This window comes from Pagrus pagrus, assembly GCF_965226575.1.
Source record: "Pagrus pagrus genome assembly, chromosome: 12".
NCBI lineage: Eukaryota > Metazoa > Chordata > Actinopteri > Spariformes > Sparidae > Pagrus > Pagrus pagrus.
Window position 1 is genome coordinate 6908667 of NC_140196.1, and position 24613 is coordinate 6933279.

Sequence of the window (24613 nt, forward strand, 5' to 3'; positions counted from 1 at the left end):
TAGGAAGGGATTGTAGAGAGAGAGATTAACGTGCCTTTGTTTTATTATACAGCAGGTCTGGTGTTATATAAACACTGTGACAGTATCAAAACACAGAGAAGTGCACAAAGCTGATGTCAGGACTACACAGTTACTGCTGTCAACACGGTCATGGTTGTAAAAACACCGGCAGAGCTGATGCGTAAACACAGTGGGCGGTTCCTGCTCAGGCCTGTGAGAGCTGACCAATCAGAGCAGAGACTGGGCTTTTCAGAACGCGGGGGGGGGCTTAAAGAGACAGGCACTAAAACTGAGAGTGAAGACAGAGGGTGAATAGAGATGCTGCATCAATGGACAGTATGATTAAAATAGTGTGGGTTTTTTGAGCATTTAAACATTCTCAAGTAGACAGCCAAAATAAAAGTATGACCCGCAAGAAATATATATGAATATTTTTAATTGTATATGCCAGGGGTCTCCAACATGGTGCCCGCAGGCGCCTGGCAGCCAACTGTGAGCGTATGAGTCGCCCGTGGCATTTTCTACTTTTATTTATTTTTCTATTTGTCCGAGAGAACGACGTCATCCGAGATCGAACAAATAGTGGACAATCTGCCTTCGCTCTCCCGTCTGCTGTCAACCACACAGGCTCTGCAGACAGACAGAGAGACGCTCTCTGGTATCACATTCCTCCTGTAAACACACTGATTGTGATGCAACCTCTCCTTTTCTATATAGGCCGACTTATGCCGTTGCTTTATAGAAACTTTGAGTGCACCTTCTTGTTCGATGTTGTTTGTTGGTTTTTAACGACCATATAATTAACAGGTCTCATGGGTTTTAATGTAACGTATGGATTTGTTAGTTTTATTGCGATGGGTTTCTCACCATCTATTTTAAAGGGGAACTTCTGTGTTGTGTTGGAAACTGGTTGTTACTTTATGTTTGCAGACTCTTATTTCTAAACTAACGTGAACTACTGTTGCTCTGTGTTAGCGGAGAGGAGAGAGGCACCCGAGAATGCTGATGAAGTCACATCCTTTGGGCTGGAGCTTAAAATCCAACCTGATACCTTCACAAAGAAAACCACAGTCCTGCAGCATGAAACAGCTTCAACAAATCATCCACAGGCTCGTATAGACAACGAGAGAGACTGGGGAGGTCTCATTTGTCACGTCAGGTTACAGTCGGCTAACGCACGGCCAATTAAAAAGTGATAAACACTTGCTACAAATTGTTGCAGAGCCCTTTCAAATCCAACTTGCAGAAGAGTTAGGACTCCTGCTAGTTGCTCCTTCGCTCAGCAGACGTGTCCTCGTTCCTCTTTTGTTTCCAACTTCTATCGACCCTGCAACTCCTTTCATGATGGGGACAATGTCTGGCAGAGTCTAATAAATCATTCACTGAATATAATCAAAAAAACACAAAAAGAAAAAATAAGTTGTTGCTTTGAACTTTTGGGTCCACTGTGGAAGACCTCAAATCTGTCAAGTGAGCGTCAGAGAGGGAGTTTACGTGGGAGACAGAAAGATGGGAGGTAAAAGCACATGTGCACGCGTGTGTTATCTTTTCCTGCTTTGATCTGGCTCACTGTTATCCGCTCTCGCCCGCGGTCAAGTGTGCAGCTGTCATGGCTCCCCCTGAAACAAGGAGACAGACAGAAGGGGGGTTCCCGTTAAGTGAGGGGCTGTGATGAGTCCTCCAGTCTCCGCTGTCACCGCGCTCTTCAGGCTTATGTAAGCAGGAGACGAAAAGGGGGAGGGAAGGGAAGGGAAGTGAAGGCGCAGAAGACAATGAGCACAGAAAAGAGAAAGAAGGGGAAGAGAAGAAAGTGTCAGGCACAGTGAGAGGAAGAGAGGGAGACAGAGAAAGACGGGGAGAGCTGTCATCATAAAGAGCCTGACTCATTCCTACTGTTCTGGATATAGCACTGAGCTGAGAGGCATGTAGCTAATGTACGACAGCTCGAGAACAATTATAATCCTTCAAACCGGGATTAGTCTGATAATATGTGAGAGAACGGGCCGGTCTGTACTAAACTACTCCGGGAGAAAACTCCATTTCCACCGAAAACCGCCACCAAATTACATCTCGTTTTAAGTTATTTTATTCCACGGTGTTACGCTGACACATTTATTCTAAGTGCAGACACTTTTGGTTAAATTTTAAAGAACATTTCATACAATTTTCTCTGTAGAAGGTTCTCGGATCTGCGACATCTCTAATTTTCTGCAGAACCGAGTTGCAGCACTTAATGTATAGAGAGATAATAACACTGCATCTTTGCTATTTCTAACATAAATGTATGTTCCTGCTGTTTCAGATGTCGACGCGCTCTCAAAATCCATACAGGAGAACATTTCGTGTGAGTAGCCGACAGCACCAGTCAGATATATGATTTGCATCCTATTATATCCACTCTGCCATTGTGTCTGTAGTTATCCGCAGAGGCAGTCAAGGGCCTCTGCTTGGCATGTTCTCCCTCCGTAAGTGCCTGCAGAAAAGGACTGGCTGTGAAAGCTGCCGTCAAATAGCTGTAATTATCTACAATCAGTTGACAACCAGGGGCCGGCTGAAAGGCTGCTCGCACACAAACACGGTGGAGGGAGAAAAGGCATCGAGGGGCATAGAGGGTAAAATATCACTGGAGAAAGAAAAGAAAATGGCAGCGATGTTGGTTCTGAAATCAGCAGGCGAGGCTGTGAAAAAACACGTGACAGCCGAGATGTCAAATAAAGATGCCGCAGATGTGAATATGAAGCCGAGTAGACAATGAAGGCAGGACTGGCTCGTGTCTCTTGAGCCTTCTGTCTATAACACGTGTTACGTCGCTACATATATGTCCTTCCTGTCCGTCTCAGTGTGAGACAGACTGACGCTAGAGGGGTGAGCAGTGCGTCAAGGTTCGAAGCTAAAGGCCACTGATCAAGCTGCTGGGACAGAGAATTTGTGATGTCATAAATCATGCTCGTAGGCCCGCCTCTAGAGACGATTTACACGAAATGTGAAAAACAGCCTTCTAGAGTCAAACTCTTGCTTATACATCAATCTACACAGTGAAGCGCGAACAATTTACTGCAGGAACAAGAAGAACGGATTTTTGACTGGAGGGGGATTTTAATATTGTGTGTGCATGTACTTGTACCTCAGCAATTGCAGGTCTACTCTCCATTAGTATGAGTACGAAATCCAGTTCTTGTATATTGTTGCACAGATGTACAGTACGTCTGTGTAAACCTGTTTTTTAAGCAACAGGACATTTAAACTCTGTGACCCTGGCTTCTGATCTCACACACACACACACACACACACACTGCTGCAGTTTACAGTTGTTCAACTGAGGCTTGTGTGAAAAAAAAAAAAAGTCAAGTGAGAGGAGACACATCGATCAGCCAAACCTCCCTCGAGAAATAAGTTCATAGAGCGGCTCTGGCGCTTTCAGTCATATTGCACGGTCCTTATTGACAGACGGAGTTTGCCCGGTTGAAATGAAATTGTAGATGTTGGGAAAATGTGTGATACGATCAAAAGCTCTGAAACAACAGCCTAATGGACCTTATGGCAAGAGTATGTTCTCGAGTGGTGTATAAGGTCAAGAACCGACTCTTAACCTCAAGCTAATATAGGACTGCAAGGTCAGATGTATCTCAAAAGTGTATGTGTGTGAACCAACAGTAACTTATGCTCCAACGTCGATATTTGAAACGACCTACTTTAAGGCATCTACATGCATACAGTCTTTCTTAAACAGTATTTTACTCCTGCTTTAGTAAAACTGTCAAAAGACTGCCACTTGTGCAGTGTTTGGTCACACATCTTGCTCATAAAGCCTGAGAGGATTATATTCTTAATGCACAGGTCGAAACACTGATGGCTCAGACAGGCAGAGGGAAACTAAGTGCATGTAGGCTGCTTGATTAGGCAGAGAAGAAGGCTGATGGATGAGTAAGAGGAGGGTTTAGGATGCTGTCATGCAGCAGTCACTCCTCTGAACAGGCGCAAGATAGCAACGGAGAGGCAAGGTTTTTCTTTTTTTTTTTAGCATGATGAAACTGAGCTCGAATTCTGCAAGAGAAAGGTGTAACTGTGCTGTTGTCTGCTGTCCAACTGAAGGTACAACCCCAGTGAATATCAGAGGGAACACAAAGTAAGCACGGTGGAGATAATGAGATCTGTATGCTTTTCATTTCGCCTCTTCCTCCCTGTGTGTTTAATTATTTATCCGTCTTTGGAAAACAAAAATCACCCCCCCCCCCCCTTGTCTTTTTCTCTCCTCCGTCTCCATCTTCCTGTCTCTCTCTCTCGCTGTGTGCAAACAAAAGCTTCAGCTGAAACTGATAAGCAGTTTCGCAAATTCATTACGAGTTCAGGACTCAGAAATGAGTTATTGATCATAGGCCTGTGTGCGTACAACTAATGAAAGAACAGGCGCATTATTACAGTGGAGAGAGAGTAACTAAATATATAACAAGTGCAGTTGCGAGGTACTTGTGCTTTACTTGAGTATTCCCATTTTCTGTTGTTTGGCTCTTGTGCATGTAAAAGGTCTTGAAAGTTAAAAAGCTTGAAGTCTGCATCCACAGAAGCTCCTCTCTCCCACAGAAAACACTGCTCCTGAAACGCCTCGTCAGTAGTCTCGCCTTTAATTCCGTGACTTTGTGACATCACAATACATCAGCTTAAAGAGACAGGAGCTAAAACAGAGCGTTTCGGACAGATGGGGAGTACAATGCTGCAGCGCTGGACAGTGTGAGAAAACTGATGCATTTTTTTGAGCATTAAAGCATTTAAACCTGTTCCAGTAGTAACACAAAATAAAAGCATGAACCTGAAAATGAGCATAAAATGTCTCCTTTAATACTTAACAACTTCCAAATTCAGATTATTTACACAAGATATAATCAACAGGTACATTATTATGTAATATCATAGGTTAAGATAGTTCCCAAGCTACCCAGCAGTGTATAAAGTAATTAAAATTAGCTCCACCTACCAGCTTTACATGAACATGATGTCTATGAACACATCAATAATTATAATCCAGTTTATTAAATGTCCAACATGTAGGATTTAGGATTTCTTTCTTCTTTTAGTAAAACTGTCGTGTAAAAACAGGTGAAACTGACACGGTGCTTTCAAGTTCTCAGTGTAAAAATAAATTGTGTAAAAATAAGTGGTATTAAGTAATAAGGGATGATTTGTGATGGATGCTGTCTGTGTGCGGGCTTTATGTCCTGTTAATTGCAGGAGTTTGTTATTTATGTGACGCTTTGGATGCAACACAGAGGTTGTTACTCTCCAGGCGGCCAACATTAATTCAGCCTAGATTAACTGTGTCGGGCTCAAGTTGGATGTCGGGCGTGAAAACAGACAGCCTGTCAAGTTCGGGTGCGGCTCGGTTACTACTCTCCTGAACTCGACTGGGTTCAGATAGTAAAATGTGGCCCGAGCCGCACTCGAGGGGCTGCTAGATACATGAAAAATGTGAAAGGCCCTCTCTAGAGCAGTGTTTGGTGTGTCTGTTCTGGGCTGTGCGACATGGTGGACTGTGGGCTCATTGTTAAGTAACGAAAACACAACGATTGTTAGTTTCAGGAGTCTCAAATAACACAATTATGAACATCATATCTCATTTCTGCTCCTGAATCCTGCACACCGGACCTTCAAGTGAAATATCTTCTTCCACCGCTCCTCACGTGTGTTCTGCCTCTTCCTGATGTCCATAACGTGGCCATCTCCGGGCAGCAGCGACGATAAATCACACTCATCCTCGGTGCATGAGGTTTCACATTACTCGCCTCCCACAAGGCGCACACACTTCTGCCGGAGCATTAGGGGCTGTGACAGAAGCTGTGAGGCATTGGCCTGGAACCGCTGCACCGGAGCACGCTGAAAGGCTGAACAGCCTCAGATGAATAGATGGTAATTAATACACATAGCACCCGGGAGACTGCAGTACAATCTCAGAGCAAATTACCCTATCAATAAAATGGCCAACAGACACAATGAGAGACAGTGGAGGATGAGGAGGAGGAGGAGGAGGAGGAGGAAAGACTGCACATTAAGGCCAAGCAACTCTCAGGTGTTTGACTATGAAAGTCAAGTGGTTCATTTCTTAAAAGGAGTCCATCGCTCAGTTTTGCCTCCCTGATGAAACAAACAGAAAAGAATAAATGTCAAGCTGGTATTAAAAGGTTAAGACCGGGAAGGAGGAAAAGTTATGAAGAAGAATGAAACCAAAACAAAGCTATCAGCGTCATAACACCTTTGGATCTGTCACATACGAACAGACGATAGGCTCCGCAGCAGGAGGTGAGACTGTTGAACTTACTATTCACGATCAAACACCAGCGATTGGATTTCCTTTGTCTTTTAAGAAATCCAATATCTCTAACCAATTACTCTTCTTCTCTTCTCTCATCTTCCCTCGATCTCTCGTCCCATAGTGACGAAACAAGGCTTCAAGATATTTAGAGGAAAAGATCAATGCGAAGGAAAAGGCACATGATGAAAATCTTTTCCCCTTAATCTTCCTCTCAGATCATCTCCGTTCCCTTCAGGCAGACTCGCACGCCGGCGTGTCCCAGCGTTCCTGTGGGTCGGCTGCTCACTCCAGCTGCTCTCTCAGACAGATCTCTCTGGACGTTACACCTCTGCCTTCCCCCCTTATCCCACGAACGGGGGGGGAAAGTGAGGGACAGATTATCACATTGTTTTGGACATTTGAACATTTTATCTCCTCCAGGGCACGGTCCGGATTTGCTGCCCGCCCGTGAACCCAGCAGGATTCAAACTCATGATCCGGTCAGTTACATGTTGTGGTCTCAGGGAGATCAAAGGGGCTGAGCGAGCTGCCTGAGGAGATACAGAGAAACACACAGGGTCCCCACAGCGGCTCCGAGAGGAACATGAAGGCTTTGGTGGGAGATTCAAAGTGAAAGGCGAGCGGCTCTGAGACATACGACTGAACCCTTGTGGATCCTGTGTCATTCCCCTTCAAATGCAGTCTTTACACTGTCAGCACATCTGAGAAGGAGGATGTTAAACTCACAGGCAGATATCAGCGGCAGGTCGTCTTCTGAGGCTGACTGGTAAATGAGGGGGGTTGCTGGTTCAGTCCCACTGACAGCTGCTTCTTCTGCCCATAATGAGTCCCTAAAAAAGGGATAAAGTTAATGGAGCAAATGCAAGAATAGTTCGAATTAGTGTGAAACAGTTTGAAGTCTGTTTCACAGGAGAAATAAAAGATATAAATGGGTTCCCTTAATGCTACACATACAGTATGAAGTCTCGAAGGGGAGTAGTTCTGCTTGGTCAGCAATAGCGAGCACAAAAGCATTTGTCAGTGTGTGTGAAGAGATTCAGAAACACAACACTCATACACAAGGCAAAGGCGTAATTTATGCTAAACACCAACATATATTACTTATATATATATATATATGCAAATAAACTGTAATGTAAATAACGTGCAACATACAACCTTCGCTCCTCGCATGTGAATAATTGGAGTGAGAAGTTGCTGACGCTGCTCCGACGAGGGCCGAGTCGATGAAGCACAGCACATCAGAGAGAGCAGGATGGAGGAGTTTGTGCTGTATCATTAAAGGAGAAGAACTCTGGTGAGTGCAGAACAGATCCAGGGAGGATTAATCTTTTTGCACTTCTGCGAGGCAGCTTGGCAGCTTCATCTTCATCTCCACCAGCGTCCATTTATCCCCCCAGCTCGGCAACTACTGCCTTCTGAATTCATCTTGATCCGTCTCGATAAAGTGTGAAAAATCCAGAACTGTTATTACATTTTATGGCAGTGAGGATGCAAAAGTCACTGAATGATGACTATTCAAATTTTGTCTAAGACTTTGAGCGTTGCTTTCCAAAGCTGTGCCAGTACTTTAAGGACACACTGTGCTGCCGGCCTGTGTCAGGACCGTTGTTGAGCGTCTGCGGCCCGAGTTGTTGCAGTGTGTCCTGCACCGTTGGCACTAGTCAACCCTTGAGTCGGAAGCGGAGCCCATTGGTGAGTAAAATCGACCAGTCAATCAATAATTTGGACCAGTCCCACTATCACTGATGTTGAGAGTGAAGCATACTGAGGCCTTAAGTCTCAGGTCTGCACCTCTGGACACATCATCTTTATAAAGACTCATCAGCTCTTCCTTTACAATGACCGCAAATTAAACACAATCATTAAAACCCAATATTAATTCAAGTCCCCGTAAGTCATTCATGCCTGTCAGTTCCCAACAGACGACACAGTTAATGTTGTTTCACGCTCCACTATGCTCCTCAGTGAGGGCGGGCACAGCGCTGCTCCCACTGGGTACTGGGGTAGTCAGTGTGTCCTCTGAGCATAGTCCCCATTATGTAAGGACAAACGGGGACAGGGAGCTTCACCCAGCGCCGATCCCTCCGGTGCCTGAATCTGGAACGTAGATGTCCGCGAGCGATGTTTGCTCACCTTAATGGGCACAGTGAGTCCACAGGGGAGGGACTGTGTCGCCCTTGAACAACTCTTTAAGACTTCGACCCAAACTTTGCAAGAATTTCACTTCTTGACCTCGGCATGTGATGAGAATAAGATAAAAACGTCAGTCTGCAGGCTCAGTATGACTTTGGAGGACTTGATTTGGAATAAATAATTAATTTATCCAAATCAAACGCCCTTTTCAATCACAACTGTCGACACAGATGATGCACTCTAACTAGCGGTGAAGCTTTCTCCTTGGGACTAATCAGCACTGACAAATCAGCGAGATGAGAGTGTGCATTTGGTCAATTAAGTCTGCAGACGAGCTCATTATAAGCAAGAATAAGACTTAATGAACACATGATGCCGCCTTAATGCTCAGCCTGATTCTGCACTGTGAATATGAGGTACTCCATCACATACATACAAAACATATAGTGCACTTTGCATATTGTGTGCACAGCATTCAACTAGGCACTGGAGTATGTTTAACAGGAGCTAAATGCTAACATCAGCATGCTAATATACTCACAGTGACAATGCTAACATGCTGATGTGAAGCAGGTATAATGTTTGCCATGTTCCCACATCGTGTGTTAGCATGCTAGCATTTGCTTAGCAGCACTAAACACAGCTTTTGCAGGTAGATGGTCATAAAAATAAAATATATTGACATTTGACCTGATGATTGTGCTAAATGAAAAGCGAGAGGTTCCCCAGTTGTTACAATTCGTCCTGAGGGGACAATAAACGTCTGAATCACATTTAATGGCAGTCCATCCAATAATCGTTGAGACGCCGACCACCTAACATTACCATCCATAAAGCCGCGCCACTAGCATGGCTGAAGCGCTTCTAATTAGATGATGGTAATGTCTTGTATACTTAGTATCTATGGTGATTTGTAAAAGTCACATAAACGGGTCGATCATGACTGTATGAGGAAACCGGTTACAGCTAGACGAGGGTGAAATAGCCAACAACGCTTTGTGAATTTTGAGTTGTTGTCATGTTTTAAACTTGATTAAATAGCAAACAAACACCTCCACTGACAGATAAAGGTTGTGTCAGGTTATGCACATTATGTCATACGCAGCTCTGGGTACTATTCGAGACCCCAGCCTCCTCTCGGTGAGTCCACCCACGGCAAAGGTTACGGAGCTTATGTCCAATTCAAAGTGATGGGTATAGCAGACGTGTGATTCAGCAGGAATTGGGCAGAGTCCCAGCAAAGGTATGAGTCATCGACATTGCCACAAGTCTGTTTACCAACACTTCCTCTCTCACATAAAGGTGGCCTGCAACCACCTCACCCTGATATAACCCAGTCATCTTTACATCTGTTTACACTGCCTCTTGTTAGCGGCGTCCCCGTCACATAAAAGAGGGCGAATCTGCCTGACAGCCTCACACCACACTCGCACACAAACACAGTATGATAATATCAACTTCAGTCAGTTGACGAGATTGCAGAAGAAAGATGGACTGAGGCAACGTACAAGAGAAGGAAATGATTTACAAACTGGTCATGTGTGTTTATAAAGTGTTTGATATAAGGTCCGCAGCTGATGATCAGCTCGCTCAAAGGAAATGTGCCACCAGCCTGTCTGTTAGTCTTTGTGTCAGCCAGTCAGTCTGACAGAGTTTGCAGAGCAGAGCAGCCACAGACGTCTCCTCAGCACAGTGGTGCTCTCTGCTGGTGAAACACAGAAGTGTCCAAATGAGGGGTATTTGGGACGATTGAAGAGAAGCTTAACTAATTTGTGTGCATATATCCACTTACTGATTCAGCTCTAACACCTGAACACTATAGATTACAGTCAGGCAGATAAGTTTATAGGTAACAAGTAATGGGAACATGGTTGAAAAAGGTTCATGTTATTGAGAAAAGGGTACTTAATTATCTACTTAATGTATTCCAATCATTTATCCACAACTTTTAATGCTTAAATAGTTAATATGTGGCTCAAAGTAATTGATAAATGGTTGAAATTGTCTCCATGTAGCCTAACTAACAGGCTAACAGCTAACACTAAAACATAGTTTGCTAAAAGTAGCTATTAAATGGTGAAAAGCTAAAAGTAGTGGATGCATTTTTGAGATGTAGGCTAGTTTGAAGTAATAGATAAATGGTTCATAGACAGCTGAATGTAGCCGACTGTATCGAACAGTAGAAATAGTTAGCTCCTAGTTGTGCAGGATTGGTGAGCTGTTACTGCGCTGAAACCAAATGAGATCAAATTTTATGAGATTTCTCTTCAATTGTTCGGGGTTTTTTCCAAAACATAACCTGTGGCCTCCTCCTTCCCCTCCTTCCCCTCCTCTCCTGGGACTTGACAGCTGTACGGCACATGTCAATGTCAACGCTGCCTCAGTTTGACTGACACTCTATTCTTTTTGTTTTTTCATTCTCCGGCAGCACCTGTGCTTGGCTGTCAGACAGTTCAGAGTGCGACGCTGCTGCCATCTCTGCAGAGGAACAACAGGCTCTGTGACAAAGGTTCCCACGACGCTGCCCCGCGGGGACCCCAAATGTCGAGGCAGGTAGGCCAGGTCCTTCTTTCAATCTGGGTCAGAGGTCAGGCTTCATCACCAGAGAGGCCAGCCAGGGGTATAATAGAAACATCGGCCGCTTTCTTTTTGTGTATTTATATGCGGCGTGTATCCGTCTGTCTCTCCGGTGGCATTGCTTCATCTATTTATAGTGCTGCCGGGACATTAGCTCAATGTCCGTGTAGAAATGTCATGTAAGACATAAGGGCCGCGCAGCATTCATCTGTAAATGTGAAGGTCAGGAAACGGCCTCAGTTTTATTCATAAACTGGAGATGTTGACCTTTTACTTGAATCATTTTGTGGAGCCAAAGTAAAATGTTGATGAGACAATGGAAATAACTTTCCTTCTATAGTACCCGGTGAGGAATACCGATAAGAACGACTGCAGTGACATTGTGATCCATTGAATCCTCTTATTTTTTTGGCGGTTTCTAAAGATACCAACAATCCACAGACTGAACTGGCCTCTGACAACAGCCAGGATCACATGCAAAGCTTTGTGTAACATGTACTTTAGAAATCCGCTCAGTCTTTTTTCAACAAACTCGTTTCTTTGAGCGACTTCCATCTCCTTCCCCTCTCTATCTCTCTCAGGCAGGGGATGGAAGAAAGCTATGAGACATTTGAAGAGGAGTTAGGGCCACCAAGAGCAGATCCTCCTCCACAGAAGCCTGTTCGACAGATCCGCAGACCAGGTGGCGACACACACAAACACACGCACACACTGAATCTGTAATGCCTGCACATAAAAGCCTTTATCCATTGTACATATATTGTACCACTCTATAAATACTTGGGAGCAGCAGCACAGGGAGCTGCTGTAATGTGACTCCTGGTCAGAGGCTTCACAGTGATAATGCGGTGCTGAATGGATGGTGGGTGTAATAAGCTTCAATCTCTCCAAGCTCACAAAATCCTCCTTGTCAGACAGAGCTCTTAAAAGTCACAAAAGACCGTATGGGGGGATGCGTTTTGATTTGCCAGCACTTTGGTGCAGACTGAAATCACTTCGTAGAGCCTTATATGGTCCCCAGAGGATGAAGCCTAATGACTCTGGTGATCACCTGCATTTTCAACTAGCACCACCATGAAGCTGATGCCTGGTTTGGAGTGAAATATCTCAAAAACTATTGGCTGGAATAATATGAAATGTGGTATCAAAATGCATGTACTCATACTCCTAATGATTTAGATTATCCCATTGCGTTTCATAACTATTGGGTCAAAGTTTAAAAGACTTTAAAGGAGCAATCTGTAAGATATGACCAGAATTTTTGTGTAAAATGTTCAAAAAAATGAACAAACATTATCAGGAGAATATGAAGAAACAGCCATGTTGATGTTAGACTGAGTTTAGCATGCTAACTAGCTAGCCTCGGCCCGTCCTGTATCATAACACTGTTTTGTACCGCGATAGGTGAGTTTCAGCGGGGAGACACATGCCAGTGCCAGTCGCTTCACATTTCACAAGCTTTCTTTGCTTTAAGTGCAATTAATGAACAATATAAACTCACAATATGTCAAGAAGGGAAATATTTATATCTATTTTCCTTAACAAACACCAACAGTACACCTTCTGAATTCAAGCTTCTCTCTTTTATCAAACTAAGAAGAGCTTAATTGCCTCATTGACTCATTGTTAAACTCATTAATTCAAACTCGACATAAACTGAAATAAAAATAGTCTTGGTTTGTCGTTCCACTGAGCTGATGGCTAATTAGCGCATTAGCTAGAGCAAAGGATAGCTAGCAAAGAGCAGCAGTACAAAATGCACCTTTAATTTTCCAAGTGTCATGTTTATGACAAAATACCTGCAAAACTATTGAAATTGCTTAATTCGCAAATGTTCGCTAAATATGATGTTAGCATTAAGTTCAACAGATTCACTAGCATGGTGGTAAACATCTTCTGTGTTTGTCTGATAAATAAAGTTTGGCTGAGTAGATTCTCAGTGTATTTTATTTTAATGAGAGTCTAATAAAATGAAGCATATGTCGGCCAGCACAAATGTATGAATATACATCAAGTTAATGTGGATAAATAAAGTCCAGATTGAGACGAGGGTTGTCGAGGCTTCAGTTTGTTGTTCATGGTTTGTGAGGCCGCCGCTCAGTAAACCTCCATCTGTCTGTTTCAGAAATGTACACCGCAAGGAAAGTCAGAGAGGTAAGCTGGAAAACAACCAACATAAACAATTATTCACTGTGTTGACATCCCTTATTTGTCTTTTCTTCTAAACTACATATTTGTCTTTAATAGGAAATGCCTCCAGCTCCGCAGCAACCGAGAGCAGAACCAAGGACTTTACCCCGGGAACCCAGCTTCCCCAGAACAAGTGAGTCTTCACCATCCTTCTCCTAAACCTTTGTCAGCTTTTATTGCTCGCTTAAGTTGCTGGATTACAATAAAAGCTTCTTCTATTTCCTCCAGCGTCGTTGCCCAAAGCCTTGTCCATCCACAACCCGACCCAGACTGAAACACCGTGGGAGAACGTCACCCTCAACCGCTGCCTGTTTGTGGCGATCACCATACTGGTGCTCACCTCAGGCTTTCAGAGGCTTAACGGCAAGTAAACTCGCAAAAACAGGACCACAGTGATAAAGTTACATACTTGCTGTGGCTCAGTTTTCTCTTTTGAAAACACAGAAACTCTGCGGGGTCAGAGGGCAGCAGAGGAGGAGGAGGAATATGGACTGACAGTGAGGCGGTCGGGCGCATTACGACACCGAGGACAACCGGCAGAGGTAAAGAGGCCTTTTCTAAAACAGCTGTGCACGTACCTCAGTTTGTACTGTGTACAACTACTTCACGTGTTCTCCCCCCTCTAGCCCGAGACATCCCTATGGGAAGTCATATCGTGGTGGCTGCCAGACCTCGATGATGAAGAGGATGAGGAGGAGGAAGACGATGATGGGGAAGTCAAAAGAGGAAAGTCAAAGAGAGCAGCAGCAGCACAAACATCAAGACGCCTCAGAAACAAGCCACTGCCAGTCAAAAACCTCATGAAGAAAAGACAGGGGAAATTAAAGGACAGGAGAGCCAAGAAAGGAAAGGATGAAGAAATCAAAGACAAGAAAGAAAAAGATAAAACGGAGGAACCAGAAGAAGCAGCAGATGATGAAGAGGAGGAGGAGGAAGGAAATGAGGAGGCTGTGCCCAAGAAGAACAAAAAGCCGGAGGAACAGAAAGAGAAGAAAAAGACTCAGAAGGGATGAGTTGATTCTTTGTTCTGCGGCAGACAGATTCATTTTTTAAGTTTTCAGCTGAATTGATTTGATAGCATTATTAAAAGGCGGCAATATTGAATTCAGTGATAGATTTTCTCTGTCAGACGCTGACACTCAAAAATAAAGTGTGCTGGTAGTTCAATGACACAATCAACGTCAGTGTTTCAGCCTCTTGTTGCTTTGCTATGTGATTTTGTGTAACGGAGCTTCATGTTTCCAGTAAAGACGTTTTCATTTTCACCGAATTTATTTTGTCGACTGCTTAATGGAAAAAAAAAGTCAATTTAATAATTTAGACAAAATGGTTATTAGAGTGAGTTTGGTTGATGTACATTTTGCCATCAGGTAAGTTCAAGCATTTTAGTAAAAAGGTTGTATTATGTTGAGTTGCAGGTGTGAAGATTTGTACAGAAGTCAGTCAGAAATGTGAACTTTTACATAAAAGACCTTGCCTCAACAAAAAGAAATTCAAAGTTGGATAAATTCAATTGGATAAAATGTTTGTGACCTCACAAATTCAAAATTAAGAGTTATATATATATATTATAATATACAAAATTGAAGACACTTTAAGATGTAAATTCAAGCTTTTATCCTGATCAACAACTTCAAGCAAAGAATATATATACTGTATCAACTAGAATGGCACTCTAGTACAGCGCATACCTCCTACAAGGTCCTACAGTCTCTTTTAACTCAATCAAGTCTTCCAATATCAAATAAATCATATTTAAATCCACTAGATCTGGATTTTTATTTGGATCCACACCAAATTGTAGTCACTCATAGATACCAACCACTTAAATACGTCTGATTATTCTGCGTTATTCCCTAAGAAGTTAACGAAAATGTAGAAATCCATCCAAGTTTAATACGTTTAACAGTTCATGTGAAATCCTGCTGACAAACCAACCAACCAGGTAACAGATCTTTCTATGTGTGATGTCTTTGTGAAAACACACTTTTGAGACTCAAATGTTTTTCTCCACAGAATTTAATTACAAAAACAGTATCTTAAAAGATGAGCTATGTTCAATCATAGCTGCATATCCAGAATGTAAGTATTTATACAAAACAGTGTGATCACACAGACTGCCCCACACATTTACATAAACCAAACAAATGTATAAAAGTCTACTAAATGCGGACATCATGTGTAGAAACAAAAAAACCAAAACCTGAATGTATCTAAAGGGAGACACTGTAGACCGGCAGGGCAGAGGGACAGCACACCATGAAAGGAGGTGATCATGAAACGCTGGCAGAGGATCAATTATTAGATAGTGAGATGCCCTCAGGTGGAGGTGGTCTCATTGGCATGGGGGGCATGGGCATCTGAGGGGGCATGTGGGGGGCACCTGGGGCACCGGGTGGGAGAGGGGGGACGGGCATCCCTCCTGGCGGCGGGGGGGGAAGAGAATCATTTGGTGGGCGAGGTCCGACTCCACTCATGAGAGGAGGGGGGCGCTTCACGCCTGCAGCAGGGGGCGGACCGCTGGACTGAGGAACAGCTTTCTCCATTTTGAAGTGGAACTGAAGGAAGAACTGGGAGGAAAAAACAAAGACAGGTTAAACCATCACCTGTCCTTTCTCTAATTAAATTACCAGTTTGGCTTTGTGTAACGAATGCTAATCAGCTGATCGGTACCTGTTTAGTTTCTCTGTTCCAGTGGGTCCAGAAGCGATTTTCTGCTTTATCAATTTCTCTACTGGGGACCTAAAAGAGCAAAGATGTTGATTTTATACAACCGCAAGAAGACAACTCTTAACAAGAGCACAACAGAAGTGCAGCTTTCACTCACCTTAAAAGCAATAGTCTCATACGGTTCTGCAGCCAGAAGCAGGTACTGCCAGCGACGGTCAGGCGGCTCGATGCGCTGCTCGTAAGCAGACATGAAGCGATGCCTGGGTCCGATTCCTTCAGCGATCTCTGGGTAGTCAATCTGATGACCAGAGAAAAGATAAACAGGTACTGAGCTGTACAATGCAGTGGAAATTAAGTGGACCTTCATATAAATGTGCTTTGTTTAAGAACTGACCTGGAAAAGTAAGGACTGTTGTCCGGTCTCTGGGTCCCTCTGTTTGGTTACTATAGAGAAAGGAGAAACACATGTCAATATATTAAAACACAAAACATTTGTAGTTAAACTGATATCATGCTAAACTACATAGAGAACTGCATTAATTCGTAACCATGCAGCCAGCTTACCTTTGTACCCTGGTCGACCAATTTTGACAAACTTCTTGACCTCAACTTTAACTTTTGCTGGAGCCGGCTGAGCAGGAGCTTCTTTGGCCTCCTTGGCTGCTCTCCGTGCTCTAAAACACACAAAACATAGTGTTTTTTCACCTACACACTGGACACAATGGGTTATTTCTCCTCACAGCAACTATGAAATGGTTTATAAGTCATGGAAAAGTGAAGTAAAATTAATCAGTAACATTAAACACAACCTAAACCAATAAAAAAAAATCCTATTGCAGTTTAACCCATACTCATTTTGACAGTGCAATATATCTGAACTCAGCACTTGGCTGTGTGCTGACCTAAACACCAGTTTAACTGAACCAAAGAGACAACGTGACAGCAGAATTTAGGGTGTAGACAAGATGTGGACTTACAAGTTGGTCTGATGTTTCTTTCCTTGTGTGTGAGCCAAGTAGCTGCCCTGTAAATACAGACGAGAGCAGCTTGTGATTTTTTGGTTTCAAACAAAATACCAAGCAATAGCACCAAGTTCAGATAACTAAATCTCACAGAGTTTCATCGTGTATCTCCTCACCTCGTTGTTATGAAGTGTCAGACAAAGTTTACACTCATATGATCCTAAATGATTCTTCATAAAGTAGGGGTCTTTGTTGATGTCGATGGTCTCCAGGGCCAGCTGACGTAACCGCTCTCGTCGATCACGGTTACTCTCAGAGGCGGACGCCACCCCGCCGCTCCCCGTCTTCCCTCCAGCTCGATGCTGGAAATCCATGTTTGCGTGGATTTAGCTTACCACGATAGAAAGGTACTCAAGGCAGATCCTTTGTGATTATCTGAGGAAAAATAAAGCACGTTTTACATTCATTTTAGGATGCAAACAAACAATATTTGCTGTTATTACCTTGCTATGTATTCCTGCACTGTGGTTACACTACCTCTTAACTGACTACGAACTGTATTTTCCATATTGATAATTCATTTATATTTAATATTTATCTTTATATTTAAGATTGATGTTACCACAACTACATCCGTAATTAATCTGGGTTGCATTTCAAGTGTTATAAAACTGTATAATTACTCATCAGAGCCCTCTTGACTGATGTTCTTGATGCTAACTTCCCTCTCAAGGGACAGGTCTAACTACTGGGAAGTCAGCAAACCGGTAACAGCAGAGTGATGTAGCCAGATATTTCTTTATCTTTTAGATAATTTACCTCAATTAAGATGATCATTTTATCATGCTATACCATCAATGCTCTCTATTAAGTGAGCTCAACAAAATCCAGCTAGCTGAAGTGTGTTGGTGTAACGTAACGCTAGCTACTGAATGGTTTATGACAATGCTAGTGCTAAGCTAACGGTGTTTCCAACAAGTTATTAAAGGATTTTAACAAATCGGAATGATCGAGAGAAACGAGAAGCGTATAAAACTCTGCACATGTCATAAAAGATTATTAATCACACGAGAAACGATCCCTAGACGTGGCGGGATATTTTAAAACACTTATCTTTGTCCAAAACACTCACCTGCTACACGACGTTACGATCATGCCGACGTAGAATTGTAGTGCGCATGCTCAAGCGGCTCCTTCTTCTTCTTCTTCGGTGTTTGGCGGTTGCAAACGGCTTCCGGTGCTTCCTACCGCCACCTCGTGGACCGGAGCGACGGCCAGCTTGGCTTTCTTGACAAAAGTGATGATTACCCACAGATTTACTTGCACGTTACACGTTACCTACAACTAAAGCTGCAACGATTGGTCGATTAATCAATTATTTGATCAAAATAAAATTAATTGCCAACTATTAAGAGGGTAAATTCATCGTTTTAGCCATTTTTCAAGCAAAAATGTCAAACATTTGCTGGTTTCAGCTTCTTCAGTACAAATTTGAGGTACTTGCAGTGGCGGATTTAAGAAATTTGGGGCCCAAGGCAAAGGCAGTCATGGGGCCCTCTGAAATGAGAAGACAACACACGAAACAACAGGTCAATTATACAGATATATACATTTTAACAGAAGACACATGTATTATTTGTTTTACCTTTTGTCCCTCTCTTCCTGTCCCTTTTTCACGTTGTCTCTCTCCCTCATTCTGAAAACAAACACACACAAAACACAGTATAAGGCTCTGACCCAGTGGTGAAATGTAAGTATATTTACTCAAGTGCTGACGTAGACATTTTAGGATTTCATGCAACTTCAATTTTGTTTGCTCCGCTGTATCTCAGAGGCAAATACTGCACTTTCTACTCCACTACTCCACATCATTTACGTTGCTGGCTACATATTTCAAACCCTTCCTGCCCAGTGAAAACCACGTACCCTCAAAATGATGATTTAATGCTAATATTTGTGATAAACTGAAAGAGTCTTCCTTTGTGGGGCGACTTCTTAAGCCAAAACTCTTTAAAAAATCGTCTTGGGCCAGCTGGAAAATACATCATGACAAGACTTCAGTGAAGTTAGTTTAAGTTGGATATTCGACATTCGCAGCCACTCCAACATTTCAAGTGCACCTGTATTCAAGACTTTACAGTAAACACACGGAGAAGACGGCTACAGCGTGTACCGACTTCCTGTTTTCAAAATAAAAATGTGGGATATTTAAAGCAGAGATACTGTGTTTAAAGCTATTGAGCTGTATTGAGCTAATATTTACATAAAGGCTAAAAATTAATAAAATGTGTAAAATGATGTAAAACGCAAAAACAAGAGGCGTATCTCATGCAGCCAGTGTAGTTACATGATCCCAACATGATTTTGAGTCAATTGATCACATGACCTGGAAGCTATTGAGCTAACATGCTAATATTTGCATATAAATAATTCATAAAAATTCATAAAAAATATTTAAAGATGTAAAATGTAAAAACAAGAGGCGTATCTCATGCAGCCAGTGTAGTTACATGATCCCAACATGATTTTGAGTCAATTGGTCACATGACCTGGAAGCTATTGAGCTAACATGCTAATATTTACATATTCGTTTTGATACTCACTAGTTCATCTCTACACAACGGACCCTCCCCAACAGGTGTTGACGTCGTCGTTGTTGTACCTGCCGGGTCTAATATTTATACTTCTAGGCAACTATAAAGTATTTTTACAGTGTGGTTTATAGTACTTTTACTTTTATAACATTCTGAAATTGCAGCATATTGGTTTTTTTTTACAGTGTGGCATCACATATAACACTTTCACTTTCACTTACTACCTGGATTTCATGCTTCTTCCACCACTGGGCTGCTGCACCCTTGGAAAGTATTTCTGGTTTATGACGCGCTCCTCGCCTAGTTTGACCCTCGCCGCCTGCCGTACTACCACCAGTGAGGAGTGTCGCTGCCAGACGAGAGGAGTGTGTGTTGTGTGTCCGGTGTGTGTGGCATGAAGGAGAAGTCCGACACCTCGGTGTTAGCTTGACCCGCAGAAATGAGCAGACACTCTCCGTCACTTACAGACAACAGCAGACAGCGACTCGGGGACGTTTAGTCGACGGTACCTCCTCCTGACTATTGTTCCGCTCGGTCCACGGTTATGTCCTCGGTCGTGGGAATGTCTCCGCCGCAGTGAAAGTGTGTGGGACCGTGTTTTTACTGCGTCAGTGAGCGTGATGCGTTTCAACGAGAAGGAGCTGGTGTCCCTGAGCCGCCAGCCGTCAGAGAAGGCAGCCGAGCTGGGGATGAGAGGACCCAAGAAGGGGGACGGTAACACACCGACTCTTCATCACTCTCACTTCCGTTTCATGTTGTGTGGGCTGCAGCTAATGTTTGGGTCAGCACCGCAGGCTGCACGAGCTGTGGAGACAACTGTCCTGTCTGTCTGTCTTAAGTTTAATCTCAGTTCCTTTTCTGGTGTCACACAGTTGTGAAGAAGAGGCTGGTGAAACTCATCGTTAACTTCCTCTTTTACTTCCGGACTGATGAGGAGGAGGTCAGCTGAGTCTTTATTTGAACACCTGGACGTGCTGCAGTTATTATCACAGCATGTACACATTGACACACCTTTGTCCGCTTTGCAAAGGACAAACACATGTATGAAAATTATGTTTTATTTTGTTTTTGTCAGCCTATTGGAGCTTTGCTGCTGGAGCAGTGTCGGGTGGAGAAGGAGGACAGCCAGACCTTCTCTATTGGTGAACTACATTTCACATGAACAACCTTCACTTCCTGACTTCACATATCACTGAAGAGCAATAGAGAAAATGCATCTTAAAGAGGTCATATTATGTTAACTTTCAGGTTCATACTTTTATTTGGGGGTCCTAGTAGAACAAGTTTACATAGTTTAATTTTCAAAAAACACATTATTTTTCTCATGGTGCATTGCTGCAGCATCCCTTTTCACACTGTGTCTTGAACGCTCTGTTTTAGCTACGAAGTGAGACATCTCGCCTCTGTTCAATCTTTGGTGAGAGCTGCACATGCGCATTAACAGGCAGGATGTAGCCAATCAGAGGCAGAGTAAGGCGAGTCATGCCGAGCAGGGTAGTGTGATAGAAAATAACGCCACTACAGCAGTCGCAGGTGTATGTCTGCAGACTGACTGGAGTGTATATATTTTATAATAAATATATAAAAATATAGATTTATATAACCCCTGTTACATTGTGACACACATAAGTTACAGAAGTAAAGGCTTGACTCCAAACCAGGTGTTTCAGGCAGTGCAGGAGGTGTTTTCTGTGGGAGAGAGTGACTCCTTTAGGTGTGGACTTCGGGGTTTTTTACTTTGCAGACCTTTTATATGCACAACAATGCTACATAACACAATACAGGAAAGGCAAAAACCCAAAAAGCATAGTCCATCATGTCTCTATTGTTTCTGTTTTTGCATCATGTATTTCTGAGTAATCCTATGTGCTTCTTTTGTAGCATTTCTGGATGAAGCAGAGAGGAAGTATCTGTTTGAGTGCGACTCTGAAGAGCAGTGTGGGGAGTGGGTAGACGCCATTATCAAGGCCAGGTAGGACTGTGTCTTTACCATCTTATTAACAGACACCAAGATCTTCACAGTTTGACGGTTTCAATGCTCATTTTCCGGATTAGCCATACACCAGTACCAGCTGCGCTTTCTTGCTTTCCTTTCCCACAGCGTTTTGACACACCGCCTGCAGTGCCAACAAAGGCCCGCCTCCTTCATAAGAAAATTCACTGAGATGCTGTAATGCTCAACTAAATTTAATATTACAATTTATTTAATATGTTCTAGGCGCTGTATCGTAGGCAGCTGGTCTTGTTTGAGTTTCTTGAAGACGTTTCACCTCTCGTCCAAGTTCTAACTAACTGGAGAGGAGTTGCAGGATTTTAAACTCAGTGAAACTCTCAGTTTCAGAGTCGTTAAGGCCACTTGTGGGTCGTTGAACCAACCGGCCTTCATGTGGGATGCTAGGGCGGTTGTTTCAGTTTGACATAGATGGATCCTTTTACTCTTTCAAACCATCTGTCTTCTCCAGTTAGTTAGAAGTGAAGAAGCCTCTTGGACGAGAGGTGAAACGTCTTCAAGAAACTGAAACAAGTCCAGTTGCCTACGATGTGGCACGTAGAATCACCATGACCCGGCTGACTGAGAACCTTCATCAACATATTTAATATGTACAAAACGACGGTCTTATGAATGAACATTATTATAACACTTACTAAAAGAGCTGTGTTCTCTACAACTCAATGATGGCCACGTATCTGCAGCAGTAAACATTGCTCTGGCACTGGTATTTGCTTTTGCTGGTCTTAATGTGCAGTGAGACGTTATATGAACAACTTGCACCTCAGTGTGTTTTAGCCTCTGGTAATAGACTCACATGGGTGAAACCATCACAAATGAATGATGCAGCTGTTTCCAGAGACACAATGTCAGCATTGTGACTTGTGTTGAACCGTTTCCAGCTGGTCCATCATGACTTGACATTGTCCTGTTTTAAAGTTTGGTCGGAAAACAACAATGCTGTCAAACAGAGAACGATCGTAGAACAGCAGTTTCTTATTTGTGTTCGTTACAAAGCTTCCTGGGTGCTTTCTAGTTGAAAGGGGGCTTTAATTTTCCATATATGCCTAGAGGTTCTGTATCACGACAGTAATAGACCAATAAAGCTGCAATGATTTGGTTGATAGGATGCACTGAGCTGAAACGGTTTATCACAAATATATTACAAACCAAGTTGCAGCCCTGATCTTTATTGTATTCATTTGAACACTGTTTCCTTCTCGAATATCAAATTAATTTGTCATCTCGTCTCTTTCAGTTACGAGTTCATGAGGAAGAACCTGATCTTCTATCGAACTGAAATCCACAGGCTCACTGGCAAGGTAACAACCTTCACAGCAGCATGTTATTACACTAAGTGCCACACAGATGGTGCTCCTATCAAACATACTGGAAAGAATTTAAGAGTATTTGGACCCAGTGAAATGCTCAGTATCATCAATATCAGAAGAAGATGGATGGGTAGATCAGTAGAGGAAGATTAAGTAATAGTAGTTCTGTGAAAAAACGGTTGTTGAGGTTATTTTGGAGGTTGTAAGAACAGCCAATTAAACTCCACTCAGCTACACTGTGGGTAAGGTTGGAGGTCGAAGTCTCAAAGATTTCAAAACGTCACTGAATCAAAGACTACCTGCCGAGACACACTAGGGATCTTTGTGTGTTTTCTGTAAACTAACCAGTTTAATATGAAGTTTGATCCTGCTTCAATAACACTGAGCTTTTGTTTTCTTTCTTCATCATCATCTCGTCTCTCCTCAGGACCCTCTGGAGCAGTATGGTATATCAGATGAAACTCGCTTCCAGGTGAGCAACGGCCTGCAGCTCGTGGCTAGAGATACCTCCTCCCTGTAGTCCAGCATCCTGTGTCCAGATGTACTTCATTTCATTTTAGCTCAACCTGCCATTCCAACATTCACTCCTCACTGGTTTGAAAATGTTACTATAAGCACTCGAGCTTTTTTTGATCTTCACTGCGCTGAATGTATTAGTGTACCTCTGGATCTTCTTATGCTGGTGGAAAACTCAACAAAATTGTCTTATTTTCAGTTTATGGTTTTTAAATTTCATTTTCTGTATCATTTTCACACTTTGCTTGGTTAATTAGTTGTATAAAACATGTTTTATACTATTTTTTTCTACTAGACATACTATACTTTTAGACAATGTCATTTTTAGAGCCTTTGATTGTACTTGTGCTGTAGAGTGTGGCTGTGACTTTCTTTCAGGACTATTTGTTTGAAGAAAATCAATCCAAGACATCCGAACATTTGGTGTAAATCACTGTTATTAATCAAGTGAACACACAGGATTTGAAGAAGTTTATTATTATTACACACCCCGCCCAATTCAGAAACCTTCAGCAGCGTTCACTGTTCTGATTTTAACTGCATGGGCCTTTCGATCTGCTGAGTTGAGCCACCCATTTTACTTTTTTTATGTGAAAAAAAAAAAAAGTTTAGCTATTATTAATATGCATTCATCTTGTAGCCTATTTAGTTTTAAAAACTATACTTTTGCACATTACTGGGTGTTAAGGGTTTTTTTGTTATTATAATTTCAACAATGTACTTGAACATACTGTACTTTTTCCGTGGCACTTTCCTTTAGCTAAACCGCTGGACCATGTTGGGATACCGGACTCTTGACGGGATTTTTAAAAAAAAACATTCATATTAATATACAGTGTGGCAATCGCTGTATGCTGCAAATTGGCAAACGTGTTTATTCCAGTAGTCAGGAGTCTATAACCACAAAGAGGGTATGTCATTGAATGTGTTTATTTTAAACTACTGCACATCAAATGTGTTTAGTCTGTTTTTACTTCATGTTAGATTATATTTGTTTCACTGGCATCCTTTTTTTTTTTTTTTAACTAATAAAGCCATTTGAAAAATACTTTAAATTCATGAAGTGTGTGTCATCTGTTAAGTTGAATGAGATTTATTGTAGGTGTGTATTGAATCATGGTCATTTAATACTTGTCAATAGCTGGAAATGATGCATTGATTGAATATTACAGTCAGTGTCAATAACATCTCCGATGTGCCCAGTCTGTTGTGAAAAACATGTATATCTCGTTGAAAATAGACACATTTATCGCCACTAATATTTGAAAATACATGTTTATAATGTCACAGAGAGATGACTGATAACTAGCTATAGTTTTGCTTCATCAAATGCTTTTTTTCTA

General features: G+C 42.4%; 3 protein-coding genes across 4 annotated transcripts; 2 read left to right on the forward strand and 1 right to left on the reverse strand.

The window, feature by feature from the left end:
- Positions 1–9601: 9601 nt before the first annotated feature.
- Positions 9602–14477, forward strand: LOC311266560 (uncharacterized protein). Of its 2 annotated transcripts, XM_084368976.1 has the most exons (8): positions 9602–9683; positions 10869–10993; positions 11599–11699; positions 13143–13171; positions 13265–13340; positions 13436–13570; positions 13652–13749; positions 13834–14477. In XM_084368976.1, the coding sequence occupies exons 3-8, from the start codon at positions 11606–11608 to the stop codon at positions 14218–14220; spliced, it is 819 nt and encodes a 272-aa protein (XP_084225102.1). In that variant the 5' UTR covers positions 9602–9683; positions 10869–10993; positions 11599–11605; the 3' UTR covers positions 14221–14477. The 2 variants fall into 2 exon arrangements, with proteins under 2 accessions (XP_084225102.1, XP_084225103.1); XM_084368977.1 differs by lacking the exon at positions 9602–9683 and having other exon boundaries at positions 10875–10993; positions 11603–11699.
- Positions 14478–15211: 734 nt separating this feature from the next.
- Positions 15212–18064, reverse strand: sf3a2 (splicing factor 3a, subunit 2). Its single transcript, XM_084369296.1, has 8 exons — positions 17972–18064; positions 17016–17274; positions 16855–16901; positions 16442–16551; positions 16272–16321; positions 16035–16175; positions 15881–15949; positions 15212–15777 (listed from the first exon to the last, which is right to left on the reverse strand). The coding sequence occupies exons 2-8, from the start codon at positions 17211–17213 to the stop codon at positions 15502–15504; spliced, it is 891 nt and encodes a 296-aa protein (XP_084225422.1). The 5' UTR covers positions 17214–17274; positions 17972–18064; the 3' UTR covers positions 15212–15501.
- A 1675-nt stretch (positions 18065–19739) lies between these two features.
- On the forward strand, positions 19740–24325 carry plekhj1 (pleckstrin homology domain containing, family J member 1). The gene is made up of 6 exons (XM_084370261.1): positions 19740–20147; positions 20306–20373; positions 20509–20575; positions 21315–21405; positions 22682–22745; positions 23182–24325. The coding sequence occupies exons 1-6, from the start codon at positions 20054–20056 to the stop codon at positions 23272–23274; spliced, it is 477 nt and encodes a 158-aa protein (XP_084226387.1). The 5' UTR covers positions 19740–20053; the 3' UTR covers positions 23275–24325.
- Positions 24326–24613: the final 288 nt, after the last annotated feature.

Coding starts and splice junctions, on each gene's coding strand:
- sf3a2 (XM_084369296.1), bottom strand. CDS start 17,213: ATGGATTTCCAGCATCGAGCTGGAGGGAAGACGGGGAGCGGCGGGGTG. Junction 16,322..16,441: donor TGGTCGACCAGGGTACAAAG/GTAAGCTGGCTG, acceptor CTTTCTCTATAG/TAACCAAACAGAGGGACCCA. Junction 16,176..16,271: donor AACAGTCCTTACTTTTCCAG/GTCAGTTCTTAA, acceptor TCTGGTCATCAG/ATTGACTACCCAGAGATCGC.
- plekhj1 (XM_084370261.1), top strand. CDS start 20,054: ATGCGTTTCAACGAGAAGGAGCTGGTGTCCCTGAGCCGCCAGCCGTCA. Junction 20,148..20,305: donor AGGACCCAAGAAGGGGGACG/GTAACACACCGA, acceptor GGTGTCACACAG/TTGTGAAGAAGAGGCTGGTG. Junction 22,746..23,181: donor TCCACAGGCTCACTGGCAAG/GTAACAACCTTC, acceptor GTCTCTCCTCAG/GACCCTCTGGAGCAGTATGG.
- LOC311266560 (XM_084368977.1), top strand. Junction 11,700..13,142: donor TCGACAGATCCGCAGACCAG/GTGGCGACACAC, acceptor TGTCTGTTTCAG/AAATGTACACCGCAAGGAAA. Junction 13,571..13,651: donor AGGCTTTCAGAGGCTTAACG/GCAAGTAAACTC, acceptor TTGAAAACACAG/AAACTCTGCGGGGTCAGAGG.